This window comes from Pleurodeles waltl, chromosome 5 (genome assembly GCF_031143425.1).
Source record: "Pleurodeles waltl isolate 20211129_DDA chromosome 5, aPleWal1.hap1.20221129, whole genome shotgun sequence".
NCBI classification, from domain to species: domain Eukaryota; kingdom Metazoa; phylum Chordata; class Amphibia; order Caudata; family Salamandridae; genus Pleurodeles; species Pleurodeles waltl.
Window position 1 is genome coordinate 440,131,018 of NC_090444.1, and position 25,486 is coordinate 440,156,503.

Consider the following 25,486-nt stretch of genomic DNA (forward strand, 5'->3'; position numbering starts at 1 on the left):
TTCAAAACCGTGCGGCATAGGTACCATGCTGCCAATGCTGTACTATTGACTTCAGGTGATGCCAAAAAAACATCAAGTCAGACATGCAGGCGGTGGAAGTAAAAGGAGTAGTCCCGCTCTTCGGGGTAGAGGTGTCTCCAACAATCTGTGAAACCCCAGTGCTGTTGCCAGATTGTGAGTGCCTTAGCCGACCTATATGTGGGGGAACGTTGTAGCGGGGTGTGATCTATCAAGCTCTGTATCAGCAACACAATTAAAATCGCCGCCGATGATGGTTGCCTGTGTGAGATGTGGCCCCAGTGCATTTGATAGCGATGTCAGGAAGGCGCCCTGCTCCTGATCAGGTACGTAGATCCCCCCCTAGTGTAATATCTCTGCCCTCTAATTTCCCAGATACCAGAACATAGCGGCCCTCTTTGTCTATTATTTAATTTGTTTTTCGGAAAGGGACTCCCGGTCGAATTCACACGAGGACCCTTCTGGCATACGCTGAGTAGGTTGTGGCGTATATCTGTCCGAGCCATCTTTTGGGTATAGCCTTAACCTCCGGGCCTGTAAGATGTGTTTCCTGGATAACAGCTATCTTTTAAGTTGGGAGTGGACCTTTATATCTCTTATGTATGCTATTCAACCCCTGACAATCCAAGTTAGGAACCTATACGTTAGGGGGCGCTCCATAAGTTGTTCTTAAGCGAGTAATACCTGTCCTCCCTCCCCCGCCACACGCCTCTGTGAACCAGCAAAGGGGTGCCCTTGTGCATCAGTGGATGTGGTTGAGTAGATACTTCCCTGGAGGTCAAAACAATAGTGAACAAAACAATTTCCCCAATACCCCAACTCCTTTTCCCCAGGACCGGCATCACAACTATCGCCGTCCAAACTTTCAGTAACTTTGTCAACATTACAAGTGGGGGTGAAGTGCAAGAGACCAAGCGCAGGTTCTGCCTACCGTGCCCTCCGCCATCTATTGCTTCAGGTTAAGTCTGTCTCCCGGCCGTAGTGCAGGATGTTCCTGTTCATATCCTGCGCATGACGTTGATATTGTGTAGTGTTGGTGATTGGGCCTTTCTTTCCTAATTCTGTTGTTCACTATTGTACAGAACACATTGGTTGAGACGATTTTGATTTTATGGAAAAATGAAGTTATTTTTGGAACTATGTAAAGAAGCTTTAATAGCACAATTGGAATGATATGCTGTATTTTTTTTCCTTTGGGTACAGCCCTATCATTGATATGTATTTATCTTCTTAGGTGAAGTACCCTTGGTAGTTGGCTGTGTAGAGTGTACCAAACTTGGGACAGCAGGACAGCGTGAGACGCACGCACCTAAGACCGAGCAGCCACAATGGATTGTTTGAAGTTTTCGCCAAAGCCTCGACCTAAAAACTGCTCCAAGAGAGTAACATTCCGACTCCACAGCCAATTAGCACTTCGGAATTCTACCGCGCACTACCATTGGCTAAAACGCCACCAATGCTCCAATCCTAAATCACTTTAGATATTAGCATTTGTCTGTCACTTCACAGACGGCTTCAAGAATATATTCAGCCGTGGGATTGGTTGTTATGGGACGCGGAAATGCTAAAAGTAAGGAGAAATGGCATGCGTTAAAAGATCTGCAACAGGCCCCGAGCATTGCAAGGAATTTACTGACGGTCCGTGTAAGTAGCGGACAAGTGGTCACTTTGTTCTTTCTTTGGTTCCTTCTGTCACATTAGCTCTTGCTTATGCCACGCCGACCGGCAAGATCACCTTTGCAAGCAGCTTTGTAAACATTCTCCTTTTGGTATGCTTTATGGCTATGAATGGAGAAAGTCCTCTCCGTCTTATTTAATGAGATTTTGCAATAGTTCCATATAAAAGTCTGCGAGATCAGTGCTATACAGTGAGATGCAGTAGCTATATCAATGATATGCAACTGACAGTTAAAAAAAAAAGTATATTCGTTACTTTGGGCGAATGATAACAAACAGGAACGCGCTGTAGAAGGTATAACTGCCCACACGTCAGATGATGGTTCAGAGAGTGATCAGTTTAGTAAGTGGTGCTGATTTTGCTACAGCAGTAACCTCTTTTTTCATTGCTCAAGTAGTACTTGTTATGTTTTCACGTTATTGGTCTGCTGAACCTGCTTATTGGTTTGGTACATCTCTGCAGCAGTCACCAAGATGAAGCGTAGTTACTAGCAGTACATACAACAATAAACAGCCGTACAAACGGGACTTTACTGCATAGCACTGTTAATGTATTTTTCAGCGGAAAACGAATAATTTTTCTCGAGTGTTTTGTCCGATAGGAATGTTGTTTATGATATTTATGATATAACCTTTGCCAACAGACGTTCTTAAATCGGTCAACGGGTTCAAATCATAAGTGGTCGTGTTTTTATTTCGTTTCCCTGACTTCCTTACACGTCTGCCGTAGTCATCTACAAGAGGAGTGCTCCATATTGCAGTCATTGTTGAGTTGTAAGCAGTGGTCGAAGTGCATTAAAAAAAAGTATGGCTAAAAAAAGAAAATATTCTGTAAGGATTATTTTTGGGTCTTTCAGCCTCAGGTAGCTACATATAAAATAGCGTGCAGCTTAATTGAAAAATAAATAATACAAGTTGATACCGATTGGGAAATGCATTATAGTAAATTATAAAATCCCATTAGTTAATGCACTGCAGAGGTCTGTGTGTAACCGGAGAGCCACAGGTTTAAATCTTGGTTGCTGCAGTCGAGAAAAGTGAGATGTATTTTTAGTGCTACGAAGTCACAGACATAAAGCACTGTAAATATGTAATTAATTATTTTAAACTTGCACTACACACAGTATAAGATGGACTGCTACAAATTTTCCAAAATGTTTAAGATAAAATGGTTCTTCCAAAATATGGATTTTAGTAATAACCAGAGTGTACGTAGTGCCATTTTTTTACATTACTGTCCTTGCTACACTTCCCGGTCTAGTAAGCATGATATAAATACATTTACAGTTAAAAGCACGCACTTCACAGTCCAGCTAACTCTTTGCACTACCACTCAAAAAGAATACATCTTTATCATCACAATTCTTGGAGTGGTTATGTCAATTAAAGCGAGTACCAGCTGCATAGTATCCTATACATTTGCAGATTAACATGTAGCGCACATTGGCAAGCAGGCACCCTGGCATGAAGGCACTTTTAGATGTCTGCCCGGCTTTGCTTTCACCACACAGGAGACTCACTGAATGACACTTCAGCTGAGGCATTTAAACCGTCGGAATTAAGCGTCCCAGGATGGTTGTCTTTTTACAAAATTAGGAGAGCAGTGTTTCATAAAAGTAAGGGCACGTCGTGCCCCTCTGATTCCGCCCACTTCAACCACTGGTTGCAAGTATGTGTTAAGTACGTGGAGTACTGTCAGCAGGGCTGATTCGTTTGCTGTGTAGCAGTTAGTGTATCTATGCCCAGGATTTTCTTTGCTTGCATAGGGCACACCACAAGAATTGCCTGGACATCGAAATGAGAACTTAGTTTCTTTTATATGACTGTCATGTATAGGATTCTCACTTTCATTCTTGGTAGTAAGACAGCACTGATGAGTGACTATCTCATCGTCTGTGACCCACTGGAAGCAAAATAATTGCCCGATGCTTCCCTGATATTCAAACTATCATTCTCCTCGTTTGATCATTGGGCTGAAAGAGCATTAGGCCCAATTTCCTACTCACCCCGTCACTTGCGGTGGGCTAGGCTGGGAACCACCAGCTTGGCCTGGCCAGGTAAATCAAGGTAAAGCATTCTTCACACCTCATAAACAAGTTTACAGTGAGGGATAGTTCTTTTTTGTTGTCATCACTTAAGGTGCCCCTTCTGTCTGCTCCACCCTGCCTAATTGTTTCCTTTTCAAGGAAAACGTATTTGTGGCACAGATGTGATTGCAGCAGCATGGGATGAAACCTGTTCTCATTAGATCTCGCCCCATCTCCAAATAAATAGCAGGGTTCCTCTGCAACAAGAGCAGGCTTTGAACAATGTACCCTACCACATGATATGGCGAGTCATTTTTTTAGCAGGCTGAGCTTTTTTTAGGTCCTCCTCGCCCCTTCTACCGAGTTGACAATGAACAGTTGTTCTGTTCAGTCAGAAAGTAAAGGAGCAATAAAAAACCCTTTGAATCTTGTTATGTTGTCACATTTGCTTTATGTTGAGAGACAGAGGTCAAAAGTCAGTTTGTCTTGCAATTAATTTCCCTTCTCACTGCAGGGTTCCAGGATTGTGTAAGGTGAACTTCTCTGTCCTGCTGTAAAAAGAGTTATTTAAATGTTGTTTGTTAGGAAAAACCTGACACCATACAGTCTTTAACTTCACAGTAAGTCAACTGTACAAACATTTAAAAATATATTTCAGTTGTTGTGAAAGCCCATTTTTTGTACTTACGTGTGATGAAAAAAAAATAAAGGATGAATTCAAATCAGAACTCTTAGTGATGTGCAAAAAATAAATATGTTTTCTGAAACCCAATTTTCACAGATTATTGTTAATACTCTGTATAGTTTTATCAGTAAAGCTTCAAGTTACTGGGAAGGTTTTGGGACATTTCTTGGAAATTTACTGTCTGTAAATGACAGTATGCTATCACATCGTGCTTTTGTAATATTTATTAAAAGTGAGTGTTTGAACATAACCAGAGAAACATTCCTGCCTTGGTGGCAATGCTATTAGTAAGCTAAGAGATGTCCTGGATTGTTTGTCCCCTACATGTGGGCTAGATTCTTATTATACAGGGAGCAAACATATTGTCTATTTAATCAAACAAAAGAGTTTTTCATGTGCAGCAAAAATGCTGAACTCACATATTTGAAGGTGCACTCGTATGTGAGAATGAAGAAAAAGGAAACTGTAAACTAATTGCCTAGGATCAGGTACGGGTCAGGTACATTAGTTAGTTTGAGTAGATTATTCAAGTTACACAACCTGCGGGTCTAGTAACATTTTTATAATTTTTCAAGGCCTGAAGAGGGAGGCAGTAATCCCCAACACAGGGCTAATAAAATACAGAGACAATTATATGCTTTTTTGAACCACTTATTTTATGTTTTATTTGCTAGCTAACCACTCCTAAGCGCAGTGGGTGCGGCAAAAAATACAGAATCCTGACATAACAAGTTTTAAGCACTTTATAAATGAAATATCAGAACATGCACAAATATGCATCTGTGTATAGCTAAGTATACCTGCCTTTGACAGGGAACTAAAGCTCCAGCTCTAATTCCAGCTGTGGCATCTCTGCTTTTCATCTTACAAGGACTGATACTATGGTTAAGTTTCTGGACCCTTTATGGTCCTGCAAAAGAGTAAAATATTCTGTAGCAAATGCTACGCAGAACACAAATGATATAATTATAAAATGAAAAGACAGGTATCAAGAAAATTTAAGGCTGCGTACCGCAACACCTATAAATAAAAGCTCTCAAAAGTACCAAAAGGAATCAGTTACATTGCTTTTAAAAATCGAAGTCCTTTCCAGTTATCTTAACTTCCTGAATAATGGATATAATTATGTCATATGTTTGGAGTAATGGTGGACATTTGGAATTAGATAAAGGGTTCAATGTTTTTATTCACAAATACCTTAATTGGTGGAAATGTCTACAAAATATATGTATTAAGTGCTGCAGCCTACACTATTGTAACCTTAACTCTGGTTTAAAGCTTTACAGTATTTTACTTTCAGTGTCTAAGGCCCAGATTACAATTGGACCAGTTAATTTGAATACATGCATTAACTGCTGTTATGGCATATATTTGAATTATACGTTTTGCGACAAGCATCAGAATCTCACAATTTTCAATAGGTAAACTTTGGCAGGAAATCCTGTTGAAATTACTAGGGGAAATGCTGATTTGGTGTGGAGAACACTAAAATGTGCATGTTATGCCACATTGTTTCAGGCAAGACTCTTAATTGGTGCTATTTATCACATGTGATAAAGAAAGATTCCTTAGGTATCGGATTATATCAAGTAGGCAGATACATTCTCATCCAGGCTGTTCGTAATTCGAACATAGAATGAGTCTAAATATGTCTCCTTTTCCATATTTTTTTTAGCAGAGGAAATAAGCCTACAATATTGCTTGTCTTGAATGGCCATGGTTTTTTAATGGTATTTACTTCATACATGTTTAGTTGCCTGATGTAAATGTGATGCAGTGGCAGTATTGTAAAAATGCACATTTTATTCTATGTGTAGATATTCACTGATATCTTTTGTGCAAATGTACATTGATACGCTCAATTATACTTTGGTTGTTAGAATGTTCATTGCTTTTAATGAATCTACATTCTATTTTCTCAATGTACATTCATTTGAGCAAATGCACGTTTGATTAGACTGAGTTTAACCTTTAACAATTTTCATTGTGTTGTGGTTGCTTTATTTTAAAGTGTTGTAGTCTTGATGGGGTTCTGGAGCGCTTCTTAGTGGGTAAGAAGCAGCTCCAATGGTTGTTTTCCTGGAAGAGTGAGAGTTTATAGGATAACCTGGATGGAAAACGAATTGCTGTCAGCCCTGTGGACCCATAGGCTGATGGTGTCATGATGCAGCATATACACAGCTGTGTTTGCTTGAAGTGAACCGAACACGATTGAGAAATGTATTCACTAACATTATATATACCACTGTTGTGCATGTTGGTAGGTTTAACGTGTGACCTAGGGGGATAGTGGGGCATGATGAGGAGAGGGGTGCTCTTATCTTGCAGCAATATTGCAGATTCACTCAAACTTGATATGAAGCCAAGATGAATGAGCTATGCTAAAACCTGCCATCTGTATCTAGGTGACTGACTTAGCTGTTTCGGTCTGTTAGGGTGTGGTACTGCTTTGCAGTATGCATGTCACCTGTTACTTGAAGGCTGCCACGGTGTTTGCCAGAAGAGATGGTCTGTGAGACGTACATCTGAGATAGTATTCCAGGCTATCAGTTTTGATGACAAGATGGTCTGCAAGGGCCTCACACAGGGTGGTAGGTTGTTCTCTGTAGTGGTGTACACTGTGTTATGGACGTCTGAGAGGAACCTGTTGTCAAGCTTTGAGAAAAGTACTATGGTGCTGACGAGAATCCCACACCTCTCTGTCGATGGGTAGAGCACACACACACATCAACCAAGTAACATGATGGGGGAAAAAGGGGAGAAGGAGGAGAGACACCTGCATCAATTTTCTGTTTCTTGGCTTTTACAAGGAGGTTGCCAAGTCAAGTAGTGGATGTGATTTAGTCACAAAAAAGTATATATTAATCTGATGTGCAGCAAAGACAGATGAACAACCACACTAAGTAGTAAATATTGAGTCTTTCTTTCCTAACTCCATTGAGGTTAGGCTGTAATGAGTACCACACCAACCAGGACACAGATGTGGAACCCTGTGGTGCCAGGAAAGTCAATGGCATTGTAAAGGTAAGGTAGCACAGAACAAGTGGAATTGCAGGGCCCCTGCCTAACTCTCCTAGCACGGGGTAACAAAAAAATGATCTGGAAGGAATGGCAATCTTGTGCATGGTGTACCCCAGATTTTTTCCCTGTCTGTTTTTGCTTACAGTAGAACTCTATGCCCTTTACCTGGATAACCAGAGGTAAAGTGGCTGTTCTCCTCTTTACAGCATGGTGAAATTGATACACTCCTAACTGGCATTTCTAACATGCAAATAAGTCCCTAGTATATGGTACAGAGTCTACCCAGGGCCTGTAGGTTAAATGTCAATAGTGGACTGCAGCACCTGTTGTGCCGTCCACAACAGTGAGAATAAAAAACGTGACTACAGGGCCACTAATTTTGCATGACTAAAGCAGCAATTAAGTTGTAATTCGACTTGTCAAACTAAACCCTTTGGATAGGTCTACACTTTCCTTTTAAATTCTAACTCATTCCTAAGTTGGCCTTATTGCCCATAGGGCAAGGTACAATGTAATTAAAAGCAGGACATGTAGAAATACAATGTTAAACATATACTTACAGAAAAAAGGCCCTCAAAGCTATTTTCACTGTGTCAAGGCTGGCTTTTCCATATAAAAATACTGCAATACAATATTAAATGTAACAAAGTTTTCTTCTAGGAAACTGATAGAAATTTAATTCTTGGACTCTTTGTAATATTTATTTTTTAAAAAACTAATTCATTTGTTTGAAGTGATCACAGAGGAGCAATTGCATATAACCCTGGCCCTTCCTCTGGGATAGGGAACACAGGCTCATAACACAAGAGAAGAAGGGCTTCAACGTCTTCGATTTAGGCAGGGAGGAGCACTGTTGGTTTGTTTGTTGATGGGAACAGAGGAAATGCTCCGAAAGTGGGTAGGGTTACCCTCTGAATTTTCAGCCTATATTTAATGAGGGGCAAGACATCACCCCTACCCACTGGCTAGTGCCAGACATACATATAGCACCTACTCTCCTCAAAATACTTCTGGACCTGTGGAGAATCAGAAGAGGACTGGGCCTGTTGTCTGAGAGCTGAAAAGAGTTCTGAAAGACTTGTCCTCCTCTCCGTTTTGTACCCAGGACAAAGAAGTGGACTCCAAAGGTTATAAGGCTGATCTTCTGTTCACACAACTGTACAACTGTCACATTGGACTGATTCAAGAATAAGCTGAAGCCCAAAGGTCTCAGAGCTTGTAAATGAATTACCACTATTTGCAAAGTGCTAGTTGATGGCAGGTGGTTTCATCATTCTATGGTGCATACACAGCTGTGTGTGGCAGAAAAAATAAAGAATTCAAATGAGACAATGGTGGTTTCCCAAAATATCTGAAAATTATATTCCAATATACAGTTATTCAAGGTGTCTAAAAAAATGATCAACAAGTGCAGGAGGCACAGTGCTTATATATAAAATCAAATATATATGACATAAATCCAAATGTCAACTTACTTTCCCATATGGTTTAAGATTTGAATTTACACAAAGAGTTATGCTTTGAACTATTGGCACACATCATTTTAACAAAAACTACTGGGAAACACACAATGTATTATAGGAACATCTTGATTTGGATCATGTATATTTTATTTTATATCTGAGCGCTGCGTGTACTGCCATTTGATAAGTTTTGTTTTGACCAATGACTTTGTGTTTCACCACTGCGCATATTAGTTGCTCAATGTTCACCAGTAGCACATGGTATGTTTTGTTCAGTTTAGCCGCCTATGGGCTTTGACATTGCATTAGTCATTACATTCTGTATTCTGCCTATTGGCTTTGACATGGCATTAGCCATTACTTTCTGTATTCAGTTGAGCCGCCTATTGGCTTTGACATGGCATTAGCCATTACTTTCTGTATTCAGTTGAGCCGCCTATTGGCTTTGACATTGCATTCCTATTGGCTTTGACATGATGTATTCAGTTTAGCTGCCTATTGACTTTGATATGCTATTAGATATTCTGCCTATTGGCTTTGACATGATATTATATATTGCATTTTGTACTCAGCTTAACTGCCTATTGGCTTTGACATGATATTCAGCTCAGCTGCCTATTGGCTTTGACATGATATTATACATTGCATTTTATATTCAGCTCAGCTGCCTATGGGCTTTGACATGATATTATACATTGCATTTTGTATTCAGCTTAGATGCTTATTGGCTTTGACATGACACTAGACATTGCATTTGATATTTAGGTTAGCTGACCATTGCCTTTAACGTGGAGTTAGACATTGCAGTTGAGAATCCAAGCTGTATTTTTCCAAGCTGTGTTTTTGCACAAGAGAACCAAGATGTTTTTCTCACAGTAGACTAGACCTGATAAGAGAGGGTACATGGTGTTGTTCTCTCTGCTTGAGCTTGGGAACAGGAGTAGTCTTGGAGACCTGGCCAGTCTCCAAAAGGCTTGCTCAGTTTCCCAGGTCTGAGAGGAGGGGGCACACCTTTGTAACGAATGTAACAGGCTGCAGAGGGTCAGATTCGAATCTGCCGGACCTCGTGCTGGAGCTTGGCGCCAGCTGCCAGCAATCCCGTGTGGGTAGATGAATCTCTTCCTCGCGGCTGACAGGGGTCATCAGCTTGCAGACCTTAGAAAGATGAAGCTGTAAATAGTTCCCACACGGTGAAGTATTTGTTTTGCTTTGCATTCAATATCTTATAAATATAACCTGCTGTGTATATTGCAAACTGATATATTTTGTTTGATTAACGCGGACTTGAAAGCTACTAATTCGTCATACATAAAAATTGGGGTTGGGGAAGAATTAACAACAATAAAAGTCTTCTTTGACCTCACAAGTGCATTTCTAGTGTGTTATGTTAGTGCTTAGAAACTAGATAAGAGGAAAGCACTACACTGCGTCGCCGGCTCTTTTTAGACACCTTAAATAACTGTATTTTGGAATATAATTTTTGAATATTTTTGGGAACCAGCATTGTCTTATTTGAATTCTTTATAGTTTTTATTTTATTTGGTAGATATTGTGTATCCACCATAGAAGGATGAAACCACCTGCCATCAATTGACGCTTTGCAAATAGTGTTAATTAATTTACTAGCTTTGGGACTACAGCTTATTCTTGAATCAGTCCCTCGTGACAGGTAACAAAGAAAAACATGGCAACAATGACTTCAAAATAGCTGCACATCCCTAACAATATTTCAAAACCTAATGTATCAATTAATGGTGCTCAATAACACATCTGTTGCCGCCATGTGTGAACTGGAATCAAGAAACCAGTTAATACCAAAAGCAAAAAATAATAGTGGAGCACTCAAACTCTCTTTTAAATCTTTAATAAAGAGGTCAATGGAACCGTCTGGGAGAGTGAATTAGATCAAAGTATGAAGAAAGAGAAAAGGAAACATGAACATTTAAATATAAAACCAAATGGGTGTCAATATTCTTTAAATCATTAACATCTTTAATAATATTACATTTCTAAAAAATACAATATATGACTCCTATCCATGATTTGTAAGATCATATAAAAACCAACAACAAATCTTTCTTTTGAAGATGCGAAAAAGTTAATGTCCTTTCGTATGAAGTTCCGTTTGGCAATGAAGCTCAGATGTTCAGTCTTTATAAATCCTCAACCAATAGAGGTAAACTTCAGCCTGTATGATGTTTAGCCGTGACAATTGTATAGTTGTGTAAATAGTTACCCCAGTCCTATGGGAATATTGGGTAGTCCTTGTGATGTAGACAATCTCCTGTTCAAACTACAGGGACACAACAAACTACATGAAACAAGAGGTTTTTCCTGCAGCTTTCTAACTGACCAGTTTCAACTGGACCTGTCCTGGATCCTGCTGGTTGCTCCTTCTGGAGTGAGTCTTCACCCTCAAGTGCTGTTCCTGAGATCATGGAACATTTGGGCTGTGTCAAAGTGACTCCTCTTAACATCCTTTGAAACCTGTGACTTGGAAACTTTTTGACTCCAAAGTTCTCAGGAGGACTGTGACAAACCTGCTGAGCTGCTCCGTCCCAAGTGTGTTACAGCTGAGCTAAGGAATTCATGTGTCCCCTGCTCAGACCTCTTTCATAGTATCAAATACAATTCAGAGAGACCTCGCTGGGACCTTTCCTGCCTTTTGGAACCCTTTTCGGCTACAGTCTGCTGCCCTGCCCCAATGGAGAAGTCCGAACTTCAAAAAGGAGACTGAAAGTAAATTTAGAAACCTTCACTGGGCCAAGCTGCCAAAACTATCCATCTGGTGAGGAACATTATTTGGGCATGAAATTCAAATTCCTCCCACTCAAAGCTTATCCACCAAAAGTCAATTGCTTCACCTGGACCTTGTCCAACAACTAGTCAACTTCATGGCTCCCTCCTTCATGCCTTGACCTGCTGAATATTTTGGACTTCCATTTCAGAGAACTGAAGGTAAAACTTCTGACCGTGTCATACTTGGATTATGTAGCCGACCCAGGCTCATCGCCGTTGGCCTTAAATCACACCTAGGTCCCACTGTACTCCGACCAGTTGACCAAAGTTGGCACTTGACACTTTTTGCAGCTATTTTTATTTAAGACTTTAAAACATATATCCCTTATTCCCCTAATGGATTTTTGTCCTTTTGGTGTCCTTATATTGTTTAATGTACTCTATTTTTCTAAATTCATTTGGGATTTTTCTTTAAGTTTGACTTTATTACTGTTTTGGTGCTACACTGATACTTTACAGATTGCATCTAAGCTAAGCCTGTCTGCTCTGCTGTGTGCCATAGCTACCAGGGACTTAAGCTGCAGTTTATGTAGTAACTTTAATGATCCACCCTGACCACTATTGTGATTTAATAATTGTGGTGTGTAGTTACCCTTCCTCCCCCAAATAATACTCACATTTCTGAAAAGAGGAAAAACAAGAAAAGTGAAGGGAGCAGTAATGGTGATGGCTGATTGGATTGAGAAGCCATACAGCCAAATGGGGAGTTTCCAGGCAGTATCTGAACTTAAATACTGCTGCTGCCTAGACTGCCCCAGAAGTGTTGGGCCCAACCTTGAAATTTGTAAATAATCAAGTTTGTGGTCATGTTCTTACTCCCAGCTTCCATTTCCCTGTTCTTCACCACTTCCAGCTTGCCTTAAAGCCTCTACCTTTGGTACTTCAACTGTAGTCTACCATGTCTCTTACCTGCACTGTCTGCTTTTTCTGCATATGGTTCTTTTATCCCTTCGTATCCCTTCCTGTGATGTTAACCTGACTCTAATTCACATTCTTGACACCTGCAAAGTTATTTCTAGGAGCATTCTATTTGGAGCTCCGAATGCAGGGGGGCCCTTTTGCTTTTTTAATGGCTAATTTGTTGATTCTTGTGTAACACTGAAAGCACAGCTTGTCACTGCAGTAATTTCAATTCTTCCAGTGATGTCTTCTCTTATGCAACTAGGAGATATCAAGGAAAAAGGTGGGTGATATTTAAATGTGATGAAGCTGAATGTGTTTGAATTGTTGGTCCTTAATATTGTAAAACTGGTACTGGTGGGAAGGTTAATATTGAAAGACCTGAAGTGGTGGGCTCTCCATATGACAATTCATTTCAAGTCACTGTGCAGAGTCCTGGCGGGGAAGTGATTACATCCAGAGTGTGCACCAGCTGAGAGCTATGTTGAAGAGACAATTTGGAAGAAGTTGAGATTCTTCGATTTGACAGGGTAGTTCGTGTTTGGATGAGTTTTGATTGGTCAAACCAGATGCTCACATTTTCTAGGATGCAGAGGTTGTTGTGGGGTTTGCTCACGTTGAGGAGGCCTGAGGGGAGGAAGAAGTAGTCTTGTAGATAGCAGGGGTGTGGAATTCCTATCCCCCCGACGTCCAGGACATATTGTTTGGGGTCAAGGGCAACAAGTTTGGTATCTTTCTGTCTAAAACATGACCTACAATTTCCCAGAGGCAAAAAGTATGGTATGTAGAGTGAGCAAGGTGATTATGAGGGGAGGGGGTAGTTTAAGGAGGAGTGGAGCATGTACATTGTGAAAACTGTGAATCATGAAGTTATTTTGAGGGTTTCTATACTGCACTCCTCTAAATTAAGCCTTTGTCTCTAGAAGAGAAAATATGACAATACTGTGCTTTGATGTATCTGAATTGCGATTCTGCTAGCACACCCTGAAGTAAGGCTTCTCTGATTTGTTGACTCAAGTGTACAAAGGAAGTGACCTAATTATTGAATTGGAACGAAATAGAATCTTGGGCTTCACCGTTTCCACGTGCCTCTACTCTCTTCAGAGTACACATTAGTAGTGCTTAGAAACGGGCTCATTTAAAGTAGCAAGTGCTGTAAAAAAATAACCTTTGCTGTGACCCTCAACAAGGTGTACAATTAACTGAGGTGGGCAGACACAAACATCCAGGCTCCACTGCTAGTTTTAAAGTTTGTCATGGCACAAGGAGACTTGAAGTTTAATCCTGGCTCTACCAGTTTTCCAAAATATACTGGGTGTGAAATCTGTATTAAATGTCTAGACAGGTTCCCCAGTGCAGTGATATTTTTTTGGTGAGAGTGGTCTCTGAGTCTTGGCGTCAGAACTACTCACACCTCGGTTGTGTATGAGCAAGATAGAAACTATGGAAGCAGAAGACATGTTGTTTTCCAGCTTCCTCTTGAGAAGATTTTACGTATGGGGAATTGCCTTTTGCACACGTTCCTCTGCTCTTTTTTTTTTTTCTTTCTTTTTACAGGAATAGGATGAATATAAATCAAACTAAACACTGCTAGACAATAGGACTGTAAACCACAAATATTTTGATTTTACACATGGGGGAAGAGAACAGAGTCTTTACAGTCCACTCACTAAAATGTGGTGTAGTGAAAGTGCTGTGTACCTTGAAAGAAGAAGTTCCACACTGCAATGTTGGTGCTCCTACGTCTTCAAACTATTGATCTTGGTCAAATCTTGTTCTTCCTTTGCCTCCCTAATTAGCAGTATGTGAAAAAGTTTAAATAGGCACAATGCAGAAAATTAGCACTCATGTTATCATAACTAAAGTAAATAATATTCCTTGGCAAAGCACCCAGTGCACTTTTATTTGTATATGATAATTATTTAAGGGCCAAATAGGAGCTAGTTGTCACACGGTAATCACCTGAAATGCCATTGACCTTGATTATTTTAAATACCATGGCACCCAATTAAGTTTTAAATTCTGTCTATGCTCTTGCTTTATACATTTCATGGAGATATGTGAAACTAGCAAACTTCCAGCATTTTGTAGTTATGCAGGGATGTGGAATTCCTGTCGCCCGAACCCCGGGACATATTGTTTGGGGTCAAGGGCAATAAGTTTTCATGGTTTTTTTTGTCCTTGGGACAAGTAGGCCTAACCCCCTGCAGCACAAACCCTTTGGCTGCCTGTTTACAGAGAAGGGAACTGTGTGCAGTTGAGGTAATGTGTGTCCATAAGTTAATGCTGTTGGAACTTGTATTTATTGTTCATTAATGAAAAGCCTTCTTTATTAGGGTAAGCACTGTAAATAAACCTTTTAAGGTCACACTGCACTACTGACCGGTTCCAGTTAAAAAAAAAAAAAAAAAAAAAAAGTGTACACAGGTTTGAAAAGTTTAACAATATGAGTCTAAGTATAATTCTCCCAGAATGCTTTCTGATTACATGCAAATGTTTTCAGAAGCTTGTAAGCCAGAGTGATGATTCTTTGCTTTTCAAAAGAAATGTTCTGAAAAAAATGTTTCGCTACTATTAAATTTTAGGTGCTGTTTCTTTGAAGCGTCATTTCGTAAAATGTGGTGATTCATGCTAGTATTTCCCAAAAATATTCGTAATGGAAAATCAGTGTAACCATTTTCAACGAGATTATGGGAAGCATGAAAATAAACAAGCACTGACAAAGCCAACCAATCTGGCAATTTTTGTGAGTCTTATGGTTTCGTCAATGTGTGTCTTGTTTCGACATGGCTTTTGTAACACCTTATTGTTGTGGGAGCTGCCAGGCCCTCACCATTGTAACAAACACAGGCAAAAACAAAAAAATGGTTTGTTTAGTTTTTTTGTCTCAGAAAGCTCACACTGCCATCAGTAGATTAACAACGGCCCCACAGCCCCCTCCAGGAGGCCTCCTCAGCACAGCACTTGCCCTGAGTGAGCCTGGAGGGGGGGGGGCCCTCCATGTTGTTTGCAGGGTCACCCCCTCCAGTTTTGTTACACCACTGATTGCTGCAGTAGTTCTTGGCACTGAACAAAACTACTTTTGTACTCTTTGTGGAAGAGCAGAATGCAATCACTTGCAGTAAAGGTAACCAACATAAAAGTAGTAGAAATAGAAGTTTAAGAAAAACAAAATGTCTTTGATAACCCCAGACCTAATTAGGGACCCAATTCTTAAAGAAAGTCACAAAGGTTCACTGATGGTATAGGTCTTTGAATTAGTGGCTTTCACGAATTCACAAGAACTTACAGAAGTAGACCAGGAAATCAAACTCATAGAAACTATTTGTGAACTTTATTTTAGCACAAGTAAATATGCATGTGTAGATTTGCTCATGTGAAAATCTATTGAGTGTTTACAAGTTCACTTTCCCTCCAACCACTTTTTTCCCCAAACCTGGAGGAACTTCTACTTCTGGCACTGTCACGAGTAAATTTCCAACCTTTCTCATTATGAGAAAAGATTAGAGAAGAGCTGGTGAAAATCCCTAAAACATGCAAATTAGTAGGTTTGCAGACTCAAACGCATTCCAGCCCTGGAACTATTGCTTACTGCTTCCTCCACACCAGGATGTAGATCTGCGGAAAGGTGGCAAAATCAGAAAATTGCTATAGTAGGGATTGATATTGCAAGTATTCAAGCCCTACTATAGTAGTACCCCTTGCATAATCAGAGAGGCTATTATCAGAGCTCATACATAATGAGATTGCTGCAATAATTTGTCGCCACACTGCATGGCACCAAAGGGACAAGTGGATTTTTTTTTACAGGACAAGAAGCTTTAGGAAGCAGCCTGTCCCATGGACATGTAGATATTTTATTAAATTCCACGCCCCTGAGATAGTGAGTCTTCCCCAAGACATTTTTATCATCCTAGGCACAACAAGTAGCTGAACTTAGGCATCTTACCAAAAAGTAGAACCCAATAGAAAAATCATAAATGAAGACGGCACGACAGAGTGGGAGAAGGAAGGAGATAGATTTCATGATGAAGGGCGACAATGAGACAGTTGGGGATGGCAGGAAGGAAAAGTGAGAGATTTAGAAATAAGGGAAGAAATACTAGAGTAGGCCATAGAGAGCGCCCCTTGAAGTCTGAAATGACCACTCACCCCATAGAATCTAAAGGCAGACACCTCATAATAGTTATGATTAGCTGGAGAGGTACCAGGAGGAAAAGTGAGAGGGAGAGGCTGGAACATAGGTCAGTAGGATTAAAAATTTATTGACTGTAACTATGGTTTAAGAGAGTGGGAGTAGGAAGGCTGGGCTTGCAGGAGAGGAAATGCTTGAAATGGAGATTAGAGTGTAGGTATTTTCTGTCTTGGAGCAATTGTTTCCTTCTGAGAGAAGCCATTACTATAACTTTGAAAATAAAACGAGGATGGGATTAAACTATTGTTTGACATTTCCATGGAAGGTATTGCTACCTACGAATTTGATCCTAATACTATTTGAGGGTGTATTCTAGGTTGATATCACTGCTAGTTCTATAATTCGATGGGCATTCATTCACTAAAATGCCATTAGTTGAAGGGAGTTCCCCCACTTTCATCACCATAGGCAGCACAGGGTGACTGTTTGACACACATGTCAACATCTAAGAATTTGTTGCCCAGTCTCTAGGTGGAGGGAAAAGCATGTACACTAATTAACATAAAGAAACAGGGCTTTTAGAGGGCTGTTTTCTTTTTGATTGTGCCACTGTTGTCATGATCCCTGAGGCAGTTTGTAGGAGGAGCAGGACCATAGGTACCAAATAGTAAGCTAGTGCAGCAATTGCTACAGCAGCTAACCCCTAATATAATTGCAAGAATGATATGGGGCTGTATGGCTAATCCTCCTGGCATGCTATAACTGCAAATGTTTCCAAACATCGGTTGCGTCTCAGTCCATATTCTTACCAAACCAGGAACATCTGATCGGGGTTATATCCGTACCAATGAATACATTATCAAAATTCTATTTGTTACAGAGCTTGGTCAAAAGGCATTCCCACAAGACAGCAAGAGAGGGGTTTATTATATTAAAATACTATTGTGGCAATAATCTAAAAGCATTGTGTGCAGGTAAATGTAGCATTAACAGGACAGTAACTCAAATGTGCCTAAACTGCACTGTTTTCTACCACTTTTTTAAAGCTTCCTTTGGGAAAGAATAATCAAGTATCTTGTTGAATGTGTGTTTCGTTTTAAGTCCCATTATGTTGATGCAACTGGCCCAGTGTGTTTAGGATGTATAATTTGTCATAGATTCGTACTGTGTCTATTGTACAAACTGGAACATCTGCCTTTCACTGTGCTACAATTAATTGAAACCCCTAAACCCCCTACAAATTATATTAAACCTTATTATGCTAAAAGTAATGTTTTGTACCCAGTGTACTTTAAAATGCTTACTAGCCACATGTAGTTCAGAATAATGACTTCCCATGTTATACGTTGGCCCACAATAGCAAAGGGAGCCTTCCACAGGAAATGTTGACATGGATGTATTGATGTTTTCACCTCTACTGCTTGACGTGTTAGCCCCCTCCAAAGTTTGAGTCTGTTGTGCACCAGTTTGGTGAAGGTCGAAGGGTATTGTTGTTTTGCAAGGTCACCCACTTACTGTGGCACTAACAGGTGCCAGCAGTGTAAAGCGGCGTCTTCACGCAATCGTTTGCATGTAACTGTTTGTAATTTCAGGAGCATGTTTCAGGAAAGGTTGGATGCATGTGGAAAAAACAGCCACCCTTTAAGCACGTCGTCGAGCCTTGTAGGAACTGGTCCATCTTTTAGTTTTGTGAATAAATTCAATATAGCAGATTTTTTTGCACCATACGTAATCATATAAACAATATAGTTGGGTGAAAAAGGTTGCCCCAATGTTGCCTTTTAGACAAAGTCGAACACGGGGCGGCTCCTCCATTTGGGCATAGGAGTGTCGCCCCCCCCCCCCTCCGCCAGCAGCGGCAGATGCAAATCCTTTCAAAGAAAAGGATAATAAACTAGGTTTGAACTGATGACATTATCTGAGATGGTGATCTACTAGGAAATCCTCTTGTGTTCCTTTGAAGATGCTCAACCATTTAGTGCAGGAAGTTCCACAATGCATGACCTTACAACTCTAAAGGGCTGAAAAAGTATCTGTTCTCAAAATGAAAGAGGTTGGGCATATGTTCTTACCCAAAAATCCACAAACGTCATTTATTTTGTTTTGGGAGGGTGTAAACATTGACCCAAGAGCATTACAGTTTTTCTTGCCCCATTAGTGAATTATGTGGCAGATGCTCCCTGAGACAGTTTGGATCGGACCATGCAAGTCTTGTATGTGTTTTCCTGTCTTTAACCTCATGCACAGAGGAGGGCTTGAGAAAGGTATCAAATAGGTTTTTCAAGAAGGCTGTTGATGGTAGGTTAGCAGGCTAACTTAGCAGATAAACTTCAGTGCTCCCCCTGTCCTGATCCAGCATAATTGAGTGCATGCAAATGGGAGTACTCGTGTCCACACTGCACCCAATGGAGGAGGTGCAGGTGAAGTGAACACCCCACAGGCCTCTGCTAGTAAGACTAGCTATGCCTCGAGGAATAGATGATTGATTCCAACTCCTCCCACTCCTGGTCTTTTCCGAAGGCTAGCAGGAATTCTAATCTTCTCTCTGATGTAACTGTGGAGGGCTGGTCCTGTCGGCAGCCGAGCAGTGAGGGCTGGTTTGACAGTATTTGGTGGAACTAGTGGGTTGGATTGTTGGGTGTGGCTGCGAGCTCCCAACATGGGGCACGTGCTGTGGTGGCAGAGAGTTGCCATTTGGTCTAAGTCTCCTGGCTGCAGTGGCTGACATTGGGCCCTCTCCTGCTTGCCCCCAAGCTCAACATCTTGGGAGCATTTCCAGTGCACATGAGCTAGTCACGCTTGAGAAGACTGGCTGACCCAATTAAACTGCTGCTTAAGTGGTCTCCTTGCCCTTTCAAGTAAGAGAACCAGTCAGAGGCTTAATATTAGAGCAACAGAGGATCAGACTTCATGCGGGGGCATTGAAGTATGTTCCTCTTTTTTGATGGTCACTACCAATCGGTAAGAGAGGGAAAAGCTGGATGAGCCCTTTGAATGGTATGAAGATGTAAGTGTAAGGCCCCCATTCATGAATGGAAAGCATCATAAAAATGCAGGACCTGAGACAGCAGTGCAGTGGCCTAGCCTATCCTTGGGGCACATGAAGACTTTTGTGAGGTGGCCAAACTCAGGCTGAAACAGAGTGGTTCCCTGCAGTGTATATTGACATATTGTGTACAGTAAAATACTTGGAGCCTGTGACTGATTACCATTTGTTGACTTTGTTGTCACTCTTCTTTGCTGACTTCTAATTGGTTTGTGCACACCAGGTGTCACTTCCTTTCATTTAGGTGGAGCATACACCAAGCATAAATTGAGTCAACTTAATTAGTACCCGTCTGTTGCTCTTGGTGTGATTCAGGTCGTATTTCTTCTCCCCCTCACTTACCCATAGTCCCTCCCCCCCCTTCTTTCCATTATTGCTGCTCCTCCTCCCATCTATGTTTCTTTCCCCCTCCTGTTGATGCTGATCCCACCTTCCTCTTCTGCGCCTTCCTCGTATTGCTCCACCCAGCTTGTGCGTTTTAAAAATATTGTACAGAAGCATGGCAGCTGTGCAACATGGCTTAAAAAAAGTGCTATGACATGTTTAAAATTGGGTATGTCATAGCGCTTCTTTTCTTAAATTCAAACCATGTGCTGATGGGCAACATTGCTAAAAGCATTGACAAGTCCAGTATATCTCACATAGGGAAGACCTCTTGGCATTGTCAGTGCTTTTTCTTTGTAGTGACTAAGCTGCTAGTCTTGAAAGTGGGCCACAGATTTTTGCAGCTGGGCTTGTTGAGGTTTGCTGGCCGTGAGTCTCCGCTTAAGAGTTTTTAGGTCAAGCGCTCTGGCTGGTTGCAAACTATATGTGGGCTTTTAACCACACCCACCGCAAGCCCATCACTATCACTCATTCATGGAATTGCCTTTCAAAAATCCTTTGTTATCATTGGTAAATGCTTTAAATTTGTCCCTCCTTGGGGCAGTTCTGTTACCGTCTTGGCCATTGACCCTGTTACATGGATAATTGCACTTTTGCTGATATGTTTGATTGCGAGCTAATTTCTTTTTCCTTTAGTGCCTCGCATTTGTGCTGATGGGGGCCATGACGCTTTGAATCGGCTTGCTTATGTCAACTGTTTTATTTTTACTTATTTTCAATTTGTGGCAAGAAACATGCAGTTAGGAATTTACAATGCTAATAGCTCTCACTCGAGCAAACGCGAGACTCATTGCATAGCAAATGCTTATTTTTTATGCCACTCACTTGAGGGGGGGAGGTGTTGAGGGCAGCTTCCAGCATTGGTGGTACAACTGAAACCCAGAACAACGGTGAGGTAGCAGATGACGCCCAGCCGCACTTGTTCCTGCACCTTGCGGGTGACCTATCCACCCTTCTAGTGCATGAGTGGCATTCTGTGCGCACATGGTCTGAATTTCAGAAGATGACAAAGGATAAGGATTGCCCTTCAGTAAGTCCACATTGTCTTTTTACCGGGAAACAAGTACTCCATTGATGTAGCTGACTGGCCTACTCAAGGGAGGTGGTGTGGGTTAGCAATAAAATTCACTGGCATGCAACAATAACCCTCAGTACGTTATTGGCGAGGCCATGCTTTTTCTTTTAAAAATGAAAAGTATGTTTACTACACACTCTCTGGTGAATAGTATGCACTATGCATAAATTCTGATACATGGAAATCTATATGATACACCTCCCTAGTGGGTCCTGTTCTCTATAATCACAACACCCCCGTATCTGATGCAACATCATAAGGGGGTATAAGGTTGGCCTACTGAACTTGTCTGGGTGTCGCTACAGCTATAATTACAATCGCATCATGATTTAGTATCTTTACCCCCTCATTAAAATCAAAGGAGCAATACTCAAATGCATCCATAATATTGGTAAACACTGCATTATTATTTGCCAACATCCTCAATAAGCATTTAGGTTCAGACACATGTATATCAGAGTCTTTCTTTTACCTTCAGCTCAACAGGCTGCAAAACACACCCATAGGGTCCACCACAAGGGGTCGCAATCCCAGGGACCTTGAACAAAGAAAAACCTCCTGAGGTCAGGGATTCAACCCCTTGGAAGAGGTATTGTTACGTTTTTAGATAACGTCTGGTGGGGCGGGAGTGGCTACTGCACTCCATACAGCACCCTCACAAAACCTGTGAAATCCACTGGTGGTGGCTCTTTCCTTCCTTGGGGCACCACAAGCAAAAGAAATATGCAAACTAGCCCCCACATGGGACATTATGGAACTTCCCACACTAGTTTTCATGCACATTTCATAAGCATCTTTTCTCCATGGAAGATAGCTTTGTGCCACTATTTTCTTTTGTTTTTGTTTATTGTGCCTCAGTGCTTTCCGGGGTAGCCAGATGTGACATTTTACATTATGGCATGAGTAGCGTGTGGTGCCCACTTCTGCGCTGCCTTGCCATCTCCACACCTGGCAGAAATTGTTCAGTGTGACTGTTCTGCCCATGTCCTTGCTGGCGGGATATTGCTGCTGTTCTGAGACTCCCCATTCCCTGCAGTCATGGGCACGGGGTGAAGGAGGAGATGCAGATGAGAGGAGGGAGCATGAGGGGGCTCATTGCATCCTCCAGGTCTCTGCATCAGACCTGTTCTCTGCATTGATACTGGGGCTCTTATCCACAGGTGAGGGTATCTTGCATAGTCCCTCTGCAGCCAGTCAGCAAAACATCCTACTCCCCTTGTCACCCCCGTACCTGCATCAACGCAGTCCCCAAGACTTTTGGCTTCTTGAAGGGCACAGTTGCGTGTCAGCAGTGTCCAGGCTAGTCCACAGAATTCCTAGGGGAAAACACCCAGTCTCCCCTAATAGGTCCATTTCTCCAGCTGTTCCTCAGAAGGCCTAAGGTTGCCAGTGCCACTGGCCTAGGAGAGACCTATCCTTGTCCTGGTGGTTCATCTGGAGTCACAGTCCCAAGTCCAACTTTAAAGGGCATCAAGTGGCTTCTCCTTCGTGCTGGGCATCCTTTTGCCATTGTCACGCCCTGCTCCAGGGTCTTCCCAACTGTCTCTTATGCAGATGCTTTTACATGGGGATGGAAGTTCTAGAGGCCAGGCACCCTGGCCAATCCTAGGATGCCACAACATCCCTCGTTCCCTTTCCCAACCATCCTGCACAGCATGCTGGAACAATCTAAAATAGCAACTTACATTTTTCTCTTGTAAAAGCTCATCTGAGAGCCTTAGATCCACCCCTAACTAACACAGCTGCCTGTCCTCTTCCCACTACATACAAAGGCGAGCCTCTCCTGTGTTGGAGGCTCCGGAGGTCTGGGCTTCCTCCTTTGTTTCAGTTGGGCCTAGGCACTTACAGTTCAGGTGCAGTGTAACAAGCTAATCATCGGATACATATTTTCCCCCCGGTGCTTCATTCTGCAGGAACTGCGCCAAGCACTTCTAATTACCTTGTCGTGAGGGTAGGGCTTTGACCCTCCACTAGTGAGCAGAATAATTAACTTGATCCAGCAAGGGGTGACAAAGCCCTGTAATCTGATGAGCTGAGCTAGGGAAGTATGAGAAATCTTGAAGTGGCAGAAGATGTAGATGTGTGGTATTGGAGACTGTAAATTACAAATCTGGTTGCATTTTGTCTCCAGATTATTACCTTGCTGGACCCTGTAACGCAAAACTATATTTCAGGACAGGTTTCACCTGCAATACTTACACAGTGCAAGAATTACAGATCCTCATTGAGCACCACAGACCTACACTATGCATGCCCTATCACATTATAAGGCCTACGCTAGGTCAGTACCAATCCCTGAAGAGCTCATTATGTGCCGGGCTATGTGTGTACAGATACGAGGCTGAACTTGACGGTAGTAGTCACACATGCACAGCCTGCACATGCATGTGCTCGCGTGTAACCAACTCTGCTACCCGGGCTGCAGAGCAGCAGTCTTATTTTAAAAGGGGGATACTGTCAGTTAGCAGGCTCAGGTCAATTGCTTTGTATATACTGTGAGTGGGACTCTGGTATTGTGTCTCACTCACTGTAAAAGTTGAAAAAACAGGTAATCAACTGCGAAAAATCATGGTGGACAAAATGGGCCTATTTGCTATAATCTGCTTGAGATGAGGCATTTGCATTAAAGGAAAAATTGTCCAGGTCCTCTTAGATGGGTTCTTGTTGCACCAGGACTGCTGCAGCATGATTGCTGGTGTCATTGAAGTAGAGGGTCTCGGTTCTGTGACAGAGGGCATGCTTCAGGTTCATTAAAACATGGCCTTCCATCTCACCACAACTAAAAGGTAACTGGAGGAAATAGTGGAGGACCTGACATCTTTCACCACTACTTCAGAATCAATGAAGCTCATGCTGTATGCTACTCAGAATTTTATCTACCACATTATCCTCAAATGTTAATGGCCTCAATGATATTATCAAGTTTGGGGAATTATGTCACTTTGCCAAGCAGTATTCCTCAGCTGTTGTCTTCTTCCAGAAAACAGATATAATGGGCACCAGCTGCAATTTCTGGAAAGATAAAGTTACATTGTGGTTTTATACTCTATGTTCTTGAGCGGAGGGAGGTGGGTGACAAACCTACTGCTTTTTCATTGATGATGTCTCGGGTGCACATAGATAGCATAGGATGATACTTACAAGTTATGGACAGGTTGGCAGTTCAACCTTGTTTTTTTCAATTGTTATGCCCCTCTTCCCCTTACTAAGTAAATCCTGTACATATATTGGGCAATATATTAACAGATATCCCCCATGGCTCGCAGTTGTAGAAGGAGATTTCAGTGGATTGCGGAAGGAAACTTTGATGTTTGTTGCTCTCGTGCCACTAGATCTCCAAGGGATAATGGGCCTGATTACAACTTTGGAGGACGGTGTTAATCTGTCCCAAATGTGACAGATATCCTGCCCACCGTATTAAGAGTTTCATAGGATATAATGGACTCGTAATACGGTAGGTGGTATGTCCGTCACATTTGGGATGGATTAACACCGTCCTCCAAAGTTGTAATCAGGCCCAATGTGCTCTGCAATCCCTCGACATCTCTTGACCTGTGCAACACATTGTGGACCTTGCGCCAGAGGAAAGCTTCAGGGTTAGTATTCACCTGCTCATCACTCGTTTTCCCCCACTGTGCGTTGCTTCTAACCATTGAACTGTTGTGGCTTATCTGCTCACTCTGCAGTGGAACTGTCCAGCAACCAAATACCTACTGGTGCACATGGAACTTGGCACTTGAATTTGGGGTGGCTAAGAAATCTCTGCATTTCTTAAGAAGATGGTGAGCTTACACTTATAGCTAAACATAGGTATGGTTATTTCACTGAACACTTTATGTGAAGCCTTCAAAACATTGTTTTGAGGGAAGGTTGCGGTTTATCTTAAGAACTGGAAACAAGAAAGGGAACTTGATTGCTCTGGAGACTCACATCCTCACTCTAGAGCTCCTTTCCGTAAAAGCTGCATCTGCTCCATTACATGGAGTTAGGCCAGACTGAAGCTTAAGCATTTGGTTCTTGATGCAGCTCACCTGGGATGAACAGCATTTCAGAGGTGTATTTATGAGCTGGATTACACGATGGGCAACTCCTTTTCTGCCTGGCTATCATAGATGTGGCCTCCCGGACTATGGTTATAATCTGGGATACTTCTGGGGCTCTAGTGTCTGCCACCTACTAAATTGCATCTTCCTTTGTAGAATATTACAAAAGCCTCTATGCAACAAAAACCCTGTTGGGTTCCAAGGCTGCAAATT

The 25,486-nt window shown here is 41.7% G+C and overlaps 1 protein-coding gene across 3 annotated transcripts in view; it reads left to right on the forward strand.

Moving 5' to 3' along the window:
* The first annotated feature begins 1,544 nt into the window (after positions 1-1,544).
* UGP2 (UDP-glucose pyrophosphorylase 2) overlaps positions 1,545-25,486 on the forward strand; it is a 440,011-nt gene continuing 416,069 nt past the window's right edge. The window contains exon 1 of one of the 3 annotated variants that reach the window (XM_069234231.1): positions 1,545-1,662. In XM_069234231.1, the coding sequence (XP_069090332.1) occupies positions 1,599-1,662 (64 nt within the window). In that variant the 5' untranslated portion in view covers positions 1,545-1,598. The remainder of the gene's footprint in view (positions 1,663-25,486) is intronic. The other 2 variants (XM_069234233.1, XM_069234232.1) reach the window with 2 other exon arrangements.